This window comes from Manis pentadactyla, chromosome 5 (genome assembly GCF_030020395.1).
Source record: "Manis pentadactyla isolate mManPen7 chromosome 5, mManPen7.hap1, whole genome shotgun sequence".
Lineage (NCBI taxonomy): Eukaryota > Metazoa > Chordata > Mammalia > Pholidota > Manidae > Manis > Manis pentadactyla.
The window spans coordinates 177908978-177923852 of record NC_080023.1 but is presented as its reverse complement, the minus strand read 5'-3'; the positions used below and the strand labels follow the sequence as shown (position 1 = coordinate 177923852).

At 57.8% G+C, this 14875-nt stretch overlaps 1 protein-coding gene across 3 annotated transcripts in view; it reads left to right on the top strand.

The window, feature by feature from the left end:
• The window catches only part of ZBTB46 (zinc finger and BTB domain containing 46), a 55290-nt gene that overhangs the window by 17893 nt on the left and 22522 nt on the right, over window positions 1–14875 (top strand). For 2 of the 3 annotated variants that reach the window (XM_036901656.2, XM_036901652.2), the window contains exons 2-3: window positions 735–861; window positions 2762–3731. In XM_036901656.2, the coding sequence (XP_036757551.1) occupies window positions 2795–3731 (937 nt within the window). In that variant the 5' untranslated portion in view covers window positions 735–861; window positions 2762–2794. The remainder of the gene's footprint in view (window positions 1–734; window positions 862–2761; window positions 3732–14875) is intronic. The other variant, XM_057503193.1, reaches the window with a different exon arrangement.

Sequence of the window (14875 nt, the reverse complement as noted above, 5' to 3'; positions counted from 1 at the left end):
TGAGTGTGCTATAGCCTCGGGTCTGCATGCTACTTGTTAAGCCTTTATGCGACAGGATGGGTCACATTGCCCAGGATGCTTCCAATTCAGGGTTGCAGCTGCAGAAGCACCCCCCGGACAGCACCTCTTCTGCTGTGGTCCGGTGGGGTGCAACCTTGCGGACACTGAGGTGTCCACTTAGTGATGCAAACCCAGCTGACCTAGAGCTTCCCTGGGCTTGGATAAATTGTGTGTGTCCTGAATATTTCCAAAGCAGACTAACCTATTTTAGGGATCTGATTTTAGATTGTTAGATTTCAATCTCCCTGATGAAAATTATATTGTTTTTCCTACTACAAATCTCCATAAAGTACACAACTGACTTACAAGCTGCACTAACTGAATGAAAATTTATTCCAGAACTTTCTACACTAGTTGGAGTTGTTGTAGAAGCACAACCCTATGAGGCAGCTACTGTACACGCTTTCCTGGGCTTTGCAGATCCTGTGCTGTTGCATGTTGACAGTTTGGGGTATCCCTCATCGAGGGGTCCATTGGCACCATTTCTCCAATGGCATTTGCTCCTTTCCTGTCTTTGTGTCACATTTTGGTAATTTTCACAATATTTCAAACTTTTTCATTGTTGCTCTACTTATGGTGACCAGTGATTACAACGCCTTGAAAGCTCAGATAATGGCTGGCTTTTTTTAGTGGTAAAGCTGTTTTCTAATGGAGGCGTGTACATTGCCTTTTAGACACAGTGCTGTTGACCTCGTGTCCTGTCAGCATGACTTCTGTATGAATGGGGAGCCGGAACATTCAGCTGACGTGGCTTCACTGTGGCGTCTGGAGCCCAGCCGGCAGCGTCTCCCAGCGTTGCCGGTAAGATGGCCCTGCACATCCTTTTCATCGTGCCTCCTGGTTCTTAAGAGAATCTGTTCTACTGGCAAGAAGAGACTTACTGTTTCATAAAGGAGATCCTATGATGAGACAAACAGCTTCCTAGTTTGAATACAGGGCGCCTGAAGCGTTAGACACTCTCACATGGCCAGGAGCCAGTGCCACTTAACGCGGACCCCAGGCATTAAACTGAGGCCTTGTCCGCATATCCCTTTCCTCAGCCTGGAGCACATTTTGGTCCCCGCAGCAGTGCCTGGTTAATGAGTCTGCACAGCCAGGTGTGAGGAATGACGCCACGTCTGGTGGGAGGTGTGTCCTCATACCCCCTCCCTTCCCAACTCAGACACTGGGGTGGGGGCCGCACCCTGGGTTGTAACCCACCCCCAGGGGCCCCGATGTGTGAGAGGCCTAGAAGCGCTGGTGTCATCTGTAGGCGTCTGACCCTCTCCCCAGCCCATTCAGAAAATTCTTTATAGCGCTCCTTCTTGGTGGCCTCTTCCCCCTGGGGACGGCCCGGCTGCCGCGGCAGAAAGGCTGACCCACGGAGGAGCGTGTCTCTGCTTCTGGTCTTGGATGCTAGGGGCTGGTTGGGGCCGGGGGCTGTCATGCCTGCAGTAAGTGCTCAGCCAGAGGAAGAGCCAGTGCCCTGGAGGCTAGCGCACAGCCGTGCAGGCTCAGGCGCCGCCAGCAGGAAGGGGCAGGAGGGCGGTGTGAGGGGCGCTTGACGCCAGCCCCCAGGGGTGGGGACGGAAGCCTTTGGCTGTTTCCTGCCGTTTCCAGCCTGTGCAGTGTGAAAGAGAAAAGCTCTGTTTTCACCAGGGCATCTTAAAGGTGATTTCATGGGGTTCGAAAGCACGTTGTGATTGAACTAGAGAAAAGAAGCACATGAGGTTCAGCCGCCAGAGTTCCGGGGGGGCTGCCCTGCGTTTGAGCAGCTCAGTCCCCATTGGACACATTCTGGCATTTGGGGTGTTACACCTGATGAATCAGCTGGGGAACAGAGCGCTCAGAGGGGAGGTCTAGCACCTTCTCCTCGAGGTGTGCAGTGGATGTAGTAGTGCAGTGGTGTCCTACTGGAGCGGGCTGTGCCTCATCCAACAGGCCCGGGGTCCTTACAGGAAGGGGACATGGGCACGCAGCTCACAGGCGAGCACCGAGGACGGTCAGCCCCGAGCAGCAGCTGGGAGGCCTCGGACACGTCCTCCTGCGGGACCTCCTGCCAGTTGTGGCCCTGCCCGCACCTCGGCCTCTGCTCCTGGCCTCCTGGCTGCAGGAATCAGGTTCTGAAGCGCCGGGTCTGTGGTCCTTCGTCCTGGCAGCAGGGAGGACGGGGTGGCCCGTTGGCTTGCTTGGCCCCAGGCTCTGCTACCTGGGCCCGCTTCCCATGGGGTGGATGTAGGCCCTTCGGCCCAGAGCCTCCGGGGCTGCGGTCTCCCCATGGGGCTGCTGGAGCTGGAGCTTGGGGAGTCTGTAGGGCCACGGCTGTGAATGTCGGCTTTCAGCCTTGCTGCTCTGTGCGCCCCATTTGCGCAGGAAGTCGTCTGTTCTCTTCAAGGGCGAGGGGTGAAGGCACATTCGGTCACTTGGCCCCAAGTTTCCATTTGGGGAAGAAAGGTGCATCACCGCCGAGGGCGTTTCCCTCATCTCTGGGACGTTTGGGGTGCGTTCTGAGGGCCGGCTCGGCGTGTGTGCAGGGTTCCGTCCAGAACCGCGAGCCCGTGGGGGGCAAGCCTTGAGCCCCAGGCACTTGGCTCGGGTGCCGCCCACTCCCCGGGGCTGCCTGCCACGAAGGCACGGGCCCTCCCCCTGAGGGCCTCTGTGCCAGCATCCCCCGCCCCCCCCTGTGCCGGCCGCGTGGTGACCCTCCTGTCTTCCCCCACAGAGTCGGTAGAGGAGGCAGAGTCCCGGCTTCCAGATGAACAACCGGAAGGAAGACATGGAGATCGCGTCCCACTACCGGCACCTGCTGCGGGAGCTGAACGAGCAGAGGCAGCACGGCGTGCTCTGCGACGCGTGCGTCATCGTGGAGGGCAAGGTCTTCAAGGCGCACAAGAACGTCCTGCTGGGCAGCAGCCGCTACTTCAAAACACTCTACTGCCAGGTGCAGAGGACGTCCGACCAGGCCACGGTCACGCACTTGGACATCGTCACCGCCCAGGGCTTCAAGGCCATCATCGACTTCATGTACTCCGCCCACCTGGCCCTCACCAGCAGGAATGTCATCGAGGTGATGTCCGCCGCCAGCTTCCTGCAGATGACGGACATCGTGCAGGCGTGCCACGACTTCATCAAGGCCGCGCTGGACATCAGCATCAAGCCGGACGCCTCGGACGAGCTCTCCGACTTTGAGATCGGCGCCCCACCGGGCAGCAGTACAGACGCGCTGATCTCGGCCGTGATGGCCGGAAGGAGCATCTCCCCGTGGCTGGCTCGGCGCACGAGTCCCGCCAACTCCTCCGGAGACTCGGCCATCGCCAGCTGCCACGAAGGAGGCAGCAGCTGCGGGAAGGAGGGCCAGGAGCCCAAGGCCGACAGCCCGGACGGGGGTTCCATGCAGTCGCTGTGGCCTGGTGACGTGGGCTACGGGTCTCTGCGTGTCAAGGAAGAGCAGATTTCGCCAAGTCATTACGGAGGGAGTGAGCTGCCGTCTGCCAGGGATGGTGCGGTACTGAACTCTTTCTCCGAGCAGGCTGGAGGGGACGGCTGGCAGCCCACGGGCCGAAGGAAGAATCGGAAAAACAAGGAGACCGTCCGGCACATCACGCAGCAGGTGGAGGACGACAGCCGGGCTGGGTCCCCAGCGCCCCCTTTCCTTCCGACGTCCGGGTGGCCGTTCAGCAGCCGAGACTCAAGTAAGCCTTTTGTTGGTCACAGGTAGGGGCTCGGGCCTGGCTGGGCTCCTGGTGGCCCAGAGGCACTGTGTCGGGGCCCTGTGGCTGTTCACTTTGCTGGCGAAGTGGCTTGTTCCAGGCTGCTGTGGGCACCCCCTTTTTGCAGTAAGTGGTTGTGAGCTCAGGAAAACCAACATGTCCCAAGCCAGGGTGACTTTGGGGTACAGCACCAGTGTGCCCGACACGTAGAGGCCGTCCGGGCGGGCCTTCCCTGAAGCCTGATCCTGCAGGCAGTAACTGGGGGCGGTGGGAGCGGGTGGGAGGCGGCTTAGGAAGGAGGCTGGTGTGCGGTGCGGGGCCGGCACGCAGGTCTGCTGCCCTGGTGTGGGTGGCCTTGTATCAGCACTGGTCGGGGTAACTTAACTTTAAAAGGTTTGAATGTTAACATTTAAAAACATGACAAAGTACACGAAATGAAGAGGTGTGGACGTGGGAGGAAGGACCAGGCCACGCACAGCTCACCAGGCTCGCCTCCCCGGCTCTGGATTTTCCACCTGGAGGGCGTGTGCTCGGGCCTCATGAGCGCTGAGCACAATTGCCACATGCACATGTTTTGCCCCTGGTGAGAAGCTTGCCTTGACGGGGGACGTGGGGGGTACAGCCAAAAGCTGCCCCACAGGGGCGGTTGTCAACTCCACACCAGCAGTGTGGCTCCAGTAGTTCAGACTAATAGGCGTGGTATCGCTTTCTCGTAGCCACTGGGCGGTGCTGCACGTGCCTGGCTCTGGCCTGGCTCTGTCCTGATGACCAGCGATGGCCGGCCCTTGCTCTCGGAGGACAGTTTTCTATCTGCCTCTCAGACGAGTGGAAACAAATGCTCGTCAGCCCCAGGCACTCTTCCTGGGGGAGCACGCTGCAGCTCTGGCTGCTCCCAGACTTTCCAAGCGGCCCACAAGAACAGGCCTTGCTCCCCGGGGGCAGGGGGCAGGCGGGCTGCATTTAGGGAGGGAGTTTGGTGGAATGGGTTGGCCTGCAGTGGGATGGCAGCCTCTTAGTAAGTGCAGTCAGCAAATGGAGTAGGTGGACCAGCAATCCGTAGGACTTAAGTCCTGGCATATGCCACAAATGCAGGGTGTGTAGTGCTTGGCTTGGGGAGGCTGCCCATTACCCCTGCCCACAAGGCTTCCTGCAGCGGGTGGGCAGCACCTGGGGGGACCCCGGCTCCAGAGAACACCGCCTTGGGCTCCCCATAACTAGCTTTTATTGTGGTAAAATGTACACACTGCAAACGCTGGCCTTATAACCACTTTAATTGTGCAGCCTACTGGTGTTGGACAAGTCCTCTGTGATGTGCGCAGCACGCTGCCCACCTCCCAAACTTCCTCATCTCAAATGGAAGCCCCGAATCCATTGAACAGCACCCAAGACACAGAAAGATCAGCCTGCTTCTCATTGTTGCCAGGCCCCTGGATGTGCAGTGCAGGCTTGTTTAACCAGGAACTTGCAACCTCAGGCTGGGTGATTGCTGTGTGGCCGCCCTTGGCACTGTAGGACATTGGTGTCACTGGCCTCCACCCACTGGGTGTCAGCAGCACTCACCCCTTAGCTGTGACACCCAGAAATTCTCCAGACACTGCGGGTGTCCTCAGTGGGCAACCCCCCAGAACTGTTGGAGTTTAACCTGAACTACGTCAGAAGGTTACATGTCTGAGTTAATGGAAAAGCCAACTGCCCCCCTGCCATCTGCCAGTAAGGAGAGGTGTGTGCCATCCGCTCCTGGCTTGGTTCACAGCCCTTCACCAGCCCTGCCTGAAACCAGAAAGCAGCTCTCCCACAGGAGCCTTCTGGGTGGGCAGGGCAGGCCCAGGACACCTCCTGGTGTCATGCGTCAGTTCCAGGCCCTGATGCCGAAGGCCAGTCAATTTGGGCATCCGTCATTATGTCGGGAAATGCTGTGCTCCTCGGGCCTGTGGGTTTGATGTGTTAAATGCAGTTGTTGAGCAGAAGGTGTTTTTAGAATCCAACAAGTGATCTCGGCTGTGTACTTTTGTTAGTGTCTTAAAGCCCTTGGGTTACCAAGGCAACCATGAACCACTCTGTTAGATTATCCTGGTTCGCTAAGATGAGGACACGAGGTGTGGGCTTGTGTGGGACCGTTCCTGCCCCTCCGGAGGGCCATGTATCCCCCCACCCTGGCCCCAGGCTGTGGTTCGGGCCCCTGGTGGAGGTCAGCCATTCTCACAAAGGACTTTAGCACATCTTCGAGGATAGCTTCTTTATGTTCTCATTGTGTGTACAGGAGAAAAGGCGCTTTTCCAAAGGAAGGTGTCAGGGTCGCTGCCGATCATTGGGGTGCCCCACAGGATGCTCGGGTGTCCTGCCTGCCCCGTCTCCTCATCCTGCGGTGACTCTGGGGCCTGGTAGCATTTAGGAGAAATTTTTCCATGCAGAAAACTGAGGGCATCCTAACATAGCAACTTCCAAGAAAATGTCCCCTGGGACTTCCTTCCGAGTCACCACAGGGAGTGTGTGCTGGCACGTGGGGCTGGAGCTGTGGGGCCATGCCGTGTGTGGTCACAGGACACAGGCAGGCCTGCAGCCAGGCCCCAGTGGTCTCCCCGTCTGTCCTGGGCTCCGGCCTCACGCCCACCTGCAGGTTAACCCTCTCCTCTGACCCCAGGGCTGAGGGACTTTGGAGCTGCTAGCTCAGAATCTGGTGCAGGAAGAGCCCTGGGTCCCTGTCTTCTGTCCAACACAGGCTCCTAAAAGGTTCTGCAAAAACAAACTTCTCTAGGCAGAATGAAACGTGTGGGTTTTATAAAGCGTTTGTACCTGAACTTGGGTAAGGTTGGACCTTGGCACAGCAGGATTTCAAGATGCACTGGAGCTGCAGACCGGCTTCTGTGAGTTGAGGTGGGTGAAGGTGGGCTCCCAGCCAGCCCCTCTCACCCTCGCAGCCCCCTTCCTGCCCAGAGAGGGGAGACAGCACACCACCTCTCAGGATGGGGGGCTGCGCTCTGCCCCCAGACTGAGGCCTGGCCCTCCTTTGCCGAGGTCAGAGGTTCCCTCTTAGCCGCTAGGAGCTCGTTGTCGGGGCTGAGGTAGGAGCTGGCATGGAAGGTCCAAGGCTGGCAGCGCCTTCTCCCCTCCGTGAAGGCGGACAAGGAGGAGACTTCCAGACGTGGCAGCCTGGCCACAGGTGCTGCTCCGAGCCACGCGCAGGTAGAAGCAACTTGTGGAAGCAGCAAACCTCTGAGTCTGTTGAGCTGATGTGCGTGTCGGTTCATGATCTGATGGGAGCTGTGAGGAATGAACAGTCTGGCACCTGGCGGCGTGGCCCAACTGGCACCTGGGGAGAGCTCTAGGGAGCTCTGGCCACTTCTGGAAGAGGCCACCTCCCCCTGCTGCCATTTCAACAAATTCGATCATCTCTGTTAAATAAAATTGTCTTGCTTAGTGTGATGTTTGCATTTTTTGGGTAAAGTGGCTCCAGGTGTCTCGGTCAGCCTTTTGGGGCTGGGATCAGACCTGCCTCCAGTGCTGGGAAGGCCCCCAAGACCTGGGACTTCACCTGCCCAGGCCCCTCCTTGGGCCTTCCCCCAAGTCTGCAGCTCTGGGTGGGCCCCTCCAGACCAGAAGCGCCTTTCTTTAGCTGCTGGTCCCCTAGAAACGAGCTCATAAAGGACAAGCCCTTGAGGGCTCTCAGGGACCAATAGCCTCTCTGTTCCTCCACGTGGAAACAGTCTAGGTTTTCTGTGTGCCTTGTCACCCAGCAGGGCTGGGGGCTTCAGCATCACGCCCCACCCAGAGGCATCCAGGACCCTGAGTGTGCCTGGGCTGATGTAGGACGGGGCTGTGCCATGGCAGCAGAAGGCACCTCTGGATGGAGGAGCTGCCCGTGGGATGCAGGATGCCCGTGTGAACAGCCCTGGTGCTCAGCATTCCCATTGGTGGTTGTGTTCTGATAGCTTATTTTTCCTCCATCTTTGAAGGGGCTTGACACCTCATTTGGCCCCAGGATGGTGCAGAACGGGGCCCGCTGGGGCTCCCCACACAGCCTTGCCCTCTGCCACCTCATCTGTTGTTGGCTCAAAAATACGCAGCCACCTCACTGGGTCCTGTTTGACTTGAACCTGAGGGCTTTGTTCCCTTTAACCAAGAGCTTACTTGCTTCCGGTGTCTGCAGATCCTGACAGAGATGCCCTCCGAGCAAGGCAACGGGCTGACTTGTCAGGGTTCTCATGGCTGTGGCCCTGCTCCATGCAAGGCAGGACTTGCCTCCCGTGAATAGGACGGACGTCAGTGTCGGGCGGTCTGGGGGGACGTGTACATGATGTGAAAGCACAGCTCATAGACCTAACACTTAACAGAGATTTGAAAAGGAGTAGTTAGTGTAATTTTTAAGTGTTCATCTGAAAATTTTGTGCCACAGCTTTTCCCAGACTTTTTAAGCACGGAGGTGTGACATGCACGCCAGCATAGTGCGAACTCCAAGCAGTTGAGTTGGCTCAGAGAGTGTGACCAGTGCCTAGAAGCCCCCAGTGCCCGTCCTGGGGACTGTCTCCCCCGAGGGGACTGTGTCCTGACTCGGCCTGGCGTGCATGTGTTCTGCGGAGCAAGGCCGACGCTGTGTACCATTGTCCGACATTGACAGGTCTGGGCTGTTTTGTTTTGGCCGTTGGACCAGAGCTGCTGGACCCCTCTGGTGCTTATGGGCGTCCATCCCTGGTGTGCCAGAGGTGTTTCCAGGGGCGGCCTGGTGTCCTGCCACCGCTGTGACAAGTCGCGGACCTGGGGCTGAAAGCCATACAGTCTTCTTCCGGTTCCCAGAAGTGCCAAATGGGTCAGCAGGGCCGCCCTCCTCTGGAGGCTCCCAGGAGAATCCACTCCCCACCTTCCCCGGCCTCTGGAGGCGCCGCCCTCTGAGGCTCGGGGCCCTGTCCTCCGCGGCCTGCTCCTGGGGCCACACCTTCTCTGCCTCTGCCCTCCACCTCCCTCCTGCAAGGACCCTGGGATTCATCCGGGGCCAGCCGGACCGTCTGGGGTCATCTCCCAGCTCCAGGTCCCTTTTGCCTCAGCAGGTGACAAGGCAGGGTTAGGACACAAGCGTGTTCGGGGGCCATGGTCAGCCTACCGTGGGGTGTGCGTATGTAATAAATAACAAGATTTTTTTGGTGAAAATTGACATTCCTTTTTTCTGTTGTTCTATTGTGAGGTAAAACCACACAGATTTCCAGTGTACAGTTTGAATAATTGTTTTCTCTCCATTACATTGTATTGGGGAAACATTCATGAAACTTAGAGGAAAGTTAAAGAAATAAAGTGAGTGTGTCCATGGCCCAGATTCCCCACCTGTCTACCCATCCAGTCCTCTGAAATGCTGGCCCAGCGTTCAGTTAGAGGCCCGCTTTCAGGGGGTGGCAGACACCAGCGCGCTTCACCCCCAGACGTGCCGGTTGGCGTCTCACCGAGTTCGGCCTGTGCTCACGTTTTTCAGGTCAGTTTTACACGCATCAAATGAGGTGCACCCCACTGTGCCTTTCCGTAATTTTGAGAAACGCACACATGCAACCCCTCAGGACGTCACTGTCACCCCTGGCTACCACTGATGAGATGTTGCCATGGGTGGACTTTGCCGTTTGTCACGTCGTATAAATGAAGCCAAAGGGTGCGTGTGTCATGGGCGTTCCCACACGTGAGAGCGTGTGGCCGCCGCCCCGTGCTCACACCTTTCGGGCTGGTGGTGGGTGGCTGTCCTTCACCTGAACACATGCCCTTGGTGTATCCATCCTCTTGACGGTTGACTTCTAGGCTGTTGCCCGTTTTGCTGTTGTGAATAAAGCTTCTGTGCACATGTTTGGGAAGCCTGTTTTATGGATGGATGTGTTCATTTCTCTTGAGCGCGTACGAAGGAATGGAGTGGCTGGGGCCTAGGGCGGAGCCGGCCGCAGTTTCATAAAGAACGGCTGGACTTTTCTCCGGGTGGTCTTCCCAGCCCCCCACCCTGTCGAGCTGTGTCTTTCACTTTTCGCCATTCTGGTGGGTGAGTCTGATGAGTTTTGGTAAATGCACACACCTCTGTCGTCAGGATGGGGGACGTCCCCGTCACCCGGAATGCCCCCCACTCCGGGCTCGTCGGCGGACCTGCAGGGAGAGAGCGTGTGGTGAGTTCTCTTATCTGGCTTATTTTATTCAAACTTCATTTATTTGTTTATTTTCATTTTGAGATTATCAGAGATTAACAATCAACTGTAAGAAATAACACAGTTTCCCTGCACTGCTGTGTGGGTCCCCCAGTGCTGACATCTTGCAGATCACGGTCAGTATGACCCGCACGCTGCCATGGACATGGTGCCCTGGCCTGAGCCCCACCCAGCCGTGGCCAGCACAGCGCCGCCGGGGGAGCTGGGTGCTTCTCTCCCCTGCCTCTGCCAAGTGCTGACCTCGGGCTCTGTCAGGTTGTGGCGGGCATCAGCGAATCCGTCTTTCGATGCTGAACAGGACCCTGTTCTCCAGCTGTAATGGTGTGTCCTCTCACGTGCTAATGGGCACTGTGTTATTCTGGGGTTTTTTTGGCTGTGACGGATGAAGCTGTGTGGACGTCCCAGGACAGGCTCAGTGTAGACGTGTGTGCGGATTCCTCTCTGGGATGAACCCAGCCATGGCTGCTGGGCCACTGGGGCGGGTGCATGGCTCTCTGTGATGCCACCCATGGTCTCCTTCGTGGTCATGATTTCACACTCATGCTGTGCGAGGTTCCGTGTGCTGCGGCTCACTGCCAGCAGCCGAGTGTGTTCGTATTTGAATTCTAACCGTCCAGGAGGGTGTGGGTGGCATCTCCCTGCGTGTTACTCCGCATTTCCGGGCAGCCAGCCGTGCCCGCGTCTCTCCCTGCGTTTCTCAGCTGTTCTGGCTCTCTGAGCTGTCTGTCTGGGTGGCACTGGGCCTTCTACCAAGCTACAAACACGTTCTTGTACTCAGAGACTCCAAACGGCATGACCGATGTGGATTCTCCCTCAAAGTAGAGTGAAAACGCTCGCCCTGACTCGGCGTTTTTGTGGTAGGCGAACAGCTCCTGAAAGTCTTGCCGGCTGCCGGCCTAGGCGAACTCCAGCAGCCTGATGAGGGTCTCTGTGAGCCGCTCTCAGCTTGCTGTGGGTCAGCCCGGCCCCGGGGTCCTCGGCGGCAGGAAACGCCGTCCTTGCCCCGGGTGGATTTGGGGGGACAGTTCTGGTCACACGTTGAATGGCTGACGGCTCGGGCTGGAGGCAGCCCCTGAGGCTGCAGATGGAAGCAGGCCAACCGCTCTCCTGGCCCTGCAGCGCCGGCATCCTGCCACCTGCCGGGCGGAGGAACACTTCAGCCGGGGTCCGCCCGCGGGCCGGCACAGAAACTCGCTGACTTCAACCCCGAAACGTGAAGTTGCTAAGGAGTAGCTATTGCCGCTCCTGATGGCTGGAACTGCTGTATTGGTCACGATCTCTCTTGAGTATTTTAAATACTCAAGCTTTTTGATTAAAAAAATCTAATATGAACACATTTTATGGTTTTACATAACACTGGTCTCTTCATTATACAATATAAATAACTGGTTCTAACTTCCTTTACTGTTTGTGGCATTTCATTTTGACCTGGCCTTCAGCCCCCCCTTGTGCACCCCTCCTGTGGCCTGGGGGGCCGGGGCAGGCAAGGGCCTCTGCCTCTGCCGCCCGGGCGGTTCTGCTCAGCCCCTCTCAGGCTGTCGGTTCCGCCCCTGGCGCCCAGTGCCGCCCACCTGGCTCTGTGGTTCGGGCCCTGTGTCCTGTCTCAGGGCACGCTTGAAATCTAGTCTCTTGCGGTCATTACACTGCTATGTGAAAGCCGTCAGAAACATTTGGCGAATCCGGTGGATCAGCTGTTGGCAAGGGGGCCCCGTTACTGTCTGACTGTCAGGCAGGGCTCTGTGCTGGCTCCAGGGTGGCGAACAGGCCCTGAGTACATGGGTGTCACTGTCTGCAGGGCCAGGCACGTGGGGGGCCGCCTGCAGGGCGGACAGGAGATTCCTCTGTTCCCAAGCCTCTTTTTCTGGGTCGCCCTCAGGAAGCGAGACCTTCTCCAGCGTGCCTGGCCCCCTCCCTCTTCTTGTCCAGTAGTTTTCTCAAAACCTCCACGCCTCCCTTACTGCTCAGCGGCACACCTGGCCGTGGATGTGGGGGTCTCCGCAGGGAGCTCCAGTGCCCCCCAGAGCCGGCCGCCTGCAGCTCACAGCCTGCCTCGCTGTGCTGGGTCTCGGGCTTTATGGGCACATTCCCCATCCACCCCACACTGGAGACATACCCTCCATCCTATCATTTCTGTCCTTCCCTGCGGCTCAGGGGCATCAAAACGTTGTGGTCATCTGCACTGCCATCCCTCCCCTCAGGTCTCCGGGCCAGATGATGGCTGCCTCTTGTCCTCATTCCTTAGAGGCCGTGTCCCCCTGCTGCTGGCATGGCACCTGGACCCCAGGCTGGCTGTGAGTGGTTGGAAGGAGCAGAGGCCCCTCTTGGCTGGGGGGTGTCAGCGCCGGGACCCATCCTGCACCAGGGCTGGGCAGAGGCAACGAGCTGCGCCCCGCCAGCCGCAAGGCCAGGCGGGCTGGACGCCTACGGCATCCCGATGCTGCTGTTTCGAGGGCGGATTTCGGTGCCTGCTTTTCACAGGGAGAGGTCCTCTTAGACGCGAGGGGAGGGGCAGGGAGGCCGTGTCACGGCGCTGCCCACGCACGGCAGGTCTGGCCACCGCATCAGCCAGGGGGCTCAGGGCATTTAGAGCCACGGAGGACCGAGGCTTTGAGGGCCTGTGGATTTCCTCCGGTGGACTCGAGAGCCCGCTTGGCCCCTCGTCCCGTTAAAGGGGTCCCTGGCTCCCAGCACCACCATAGTGTGAGCGGCCCAGCGCAGGGACGTCCCAGAAGAGCTCCTCCCCTCCCCCCCCTCGTGCGTGCGGTGAGGCCGAGGCCCGTGGCGACTCTCCCGGTCGTCACTGCTTCTGCTCAGTTCTCAGGTGTTTGCCAAGGGCTGGCTGTGTTCACGCTCCTGTTGATGGCTGGTGCCTGGCCCTTCCTAACAGATGTCCAGATTATTTAAAAAACCCTTATCTTTGAGACTTCCCCTAATTTTTTATTATGAAAAATTTCAAGACATACATAAAAGTGAAGAGCATCTGAGTGGACCCTGCACGGTTCCATTGCCTGGTTCCATCGTTACCAGCACCACCCAGATGTTCCCACTGCGTCCTCTGCGGGCCTCTCAGTGCAACTTCCAAAGGGACAGACTCTTAAAAACACACGACACATGTTAAACAGCCAGCAGCTCCTTAATATGACCCTGTCAGTGCCCCGCCGCCGCCATGCCTTGTCTGGGTCCCCGCCTGTGCCATGTGGCCCGCCTCTCTTGTTTCCCTCGCACATCGGAAGAAGCTGTAGGGCGTCCCTCTGCACATGGTGGTGTTTCCCCAGGTGCCAGCGCTGGACACTGCTTGGTGGGAGCCAGGTTAGATTTTGAGGCATCTGCCCAAGCATGGCCGCCTCCGGTTTCTGTGATGCTGAGGCTGGACCCCAGCTGGCCGGGGCATCTCTGTGATTCCTGCAGCTTTTATCCCCAGGGAGCACGGACCTGCCCTCTCTGGGGCTCCAGGGGCAGGGTTTTCGTGGCCTCCTGGTCCTGTGTCATGAAGGATCTGCATGGATTCTGTGATAGGAATTCGCCTGATCTGAGTTCTCAAGTTTCTACACGTTCCAGCGGGGCCCCTTCCTGGGGCCGAAGCCCTGCCCAGGGTCTGTGCTGCCCGGCACACTCTGGGGCCCTGCCACTCCGTGTGTGCCCCCAGCCTGGAAGCGTCCAGCTCATGCTGACCTAGGAGTGACATTGGGGAGACTGCTGTGCTGGCGACTCCTCTCTTTCTTTAAGTAGCAGCTCTACTGAGATATGTTCATCCCACAATGCATACTCAGTGGTGTCTAGTGTATTCACCGAGCTGTGCAGCCATCCAGTTTAGAACATTTTCATCTCCCAGAAGAAAGTCCTGCGCCCCTTCACTGTGACTCCCGTACCCCAGCCCCTGGCAGCCCCTCCCCTGCCTCTGGCTGTGGGGACTGACCTCATCCCAACAGCTTGCGGGAGCAGGACCCGCAGTGTGTGTGTCCCCTGGTGTTCATTCTTTCCCTGAGCCTGTTTTATGGTCTGTCGTGCAGTCAGCCCTTCACTCCTTTCTCTGGCCGACCCCACTGTGTGAGTGTAGTGTGTCTTTGTAGTCACCCGTTTGTCAGCACAGGGACAGTGGGGAGCTCAGGTTTGTGATAGTGGATGATGTTGCTGTGAGCATGCACGTGTGGGCTTTGTGTGGACGTGTGTGTCCGCTATTGGGCGAACTACAGGCAGAATGGCTGGGCCAGCTGGCGACCCTGTATTTAACCTTCCCAGGAACCGCTGCAGCCCTCTGCAGTGGCTGCACCGTTTTACAGTCCCACTGGCCACGTACAAGGGCTCCGATTTCTTCCCGTCCCTGCCAGACTTGTCTGCCGTTCTGATTCCTGCCCCTGCATTGGTATCTCACTCCCATTGAGCTGCGTGTCCCCAACAACTTATGATGTCCAGCATTGCCCATTGGGACAAGTACCTACACATGTCCTTTGCTCATTTTTAAATTGGGTTGTTGTCTTTTTATTGAGTTGTAGGAGTTCCTTCTATGTTCTGGATAGGATCACATGCCAGGCTCATGACCTGCAGATTTTTCCTGCCGTTCCATGGGGAGCCGTCTCACTTTCCTGATGGTGTCCGTGGAGGCACAGGAGTTTTTCATTTTGCTGAAGTCCAATTTTTGGAGTCACCCTTTAAGAAACCATTGCTAAATCTGAGGTCATGGGGCTCTTCTAAGAGTTTCGTAGCTTTAGCTCTTACTTTTTGTTGATTCATTTTGAGTGTGGCCTCCTTTTTGGGAGATGAAAATACTGCAGCCCTGGAGCAGAGCCCACAGTGGGTCTCCAGCCCTTTGGGGCCATCCCCCCGGTGCTCTGCGTTGGCCCCAGCCCAAGGCCTTGGCTGGACTTCATCCCTGTCCTGGAGCCTGTCAGGAGCCTTGGCTGGCAGGACAGGATTGGACTTCTCAACAAGCAGCTGTGTGGTCAGGAAGCCGGCCGCCCTGGC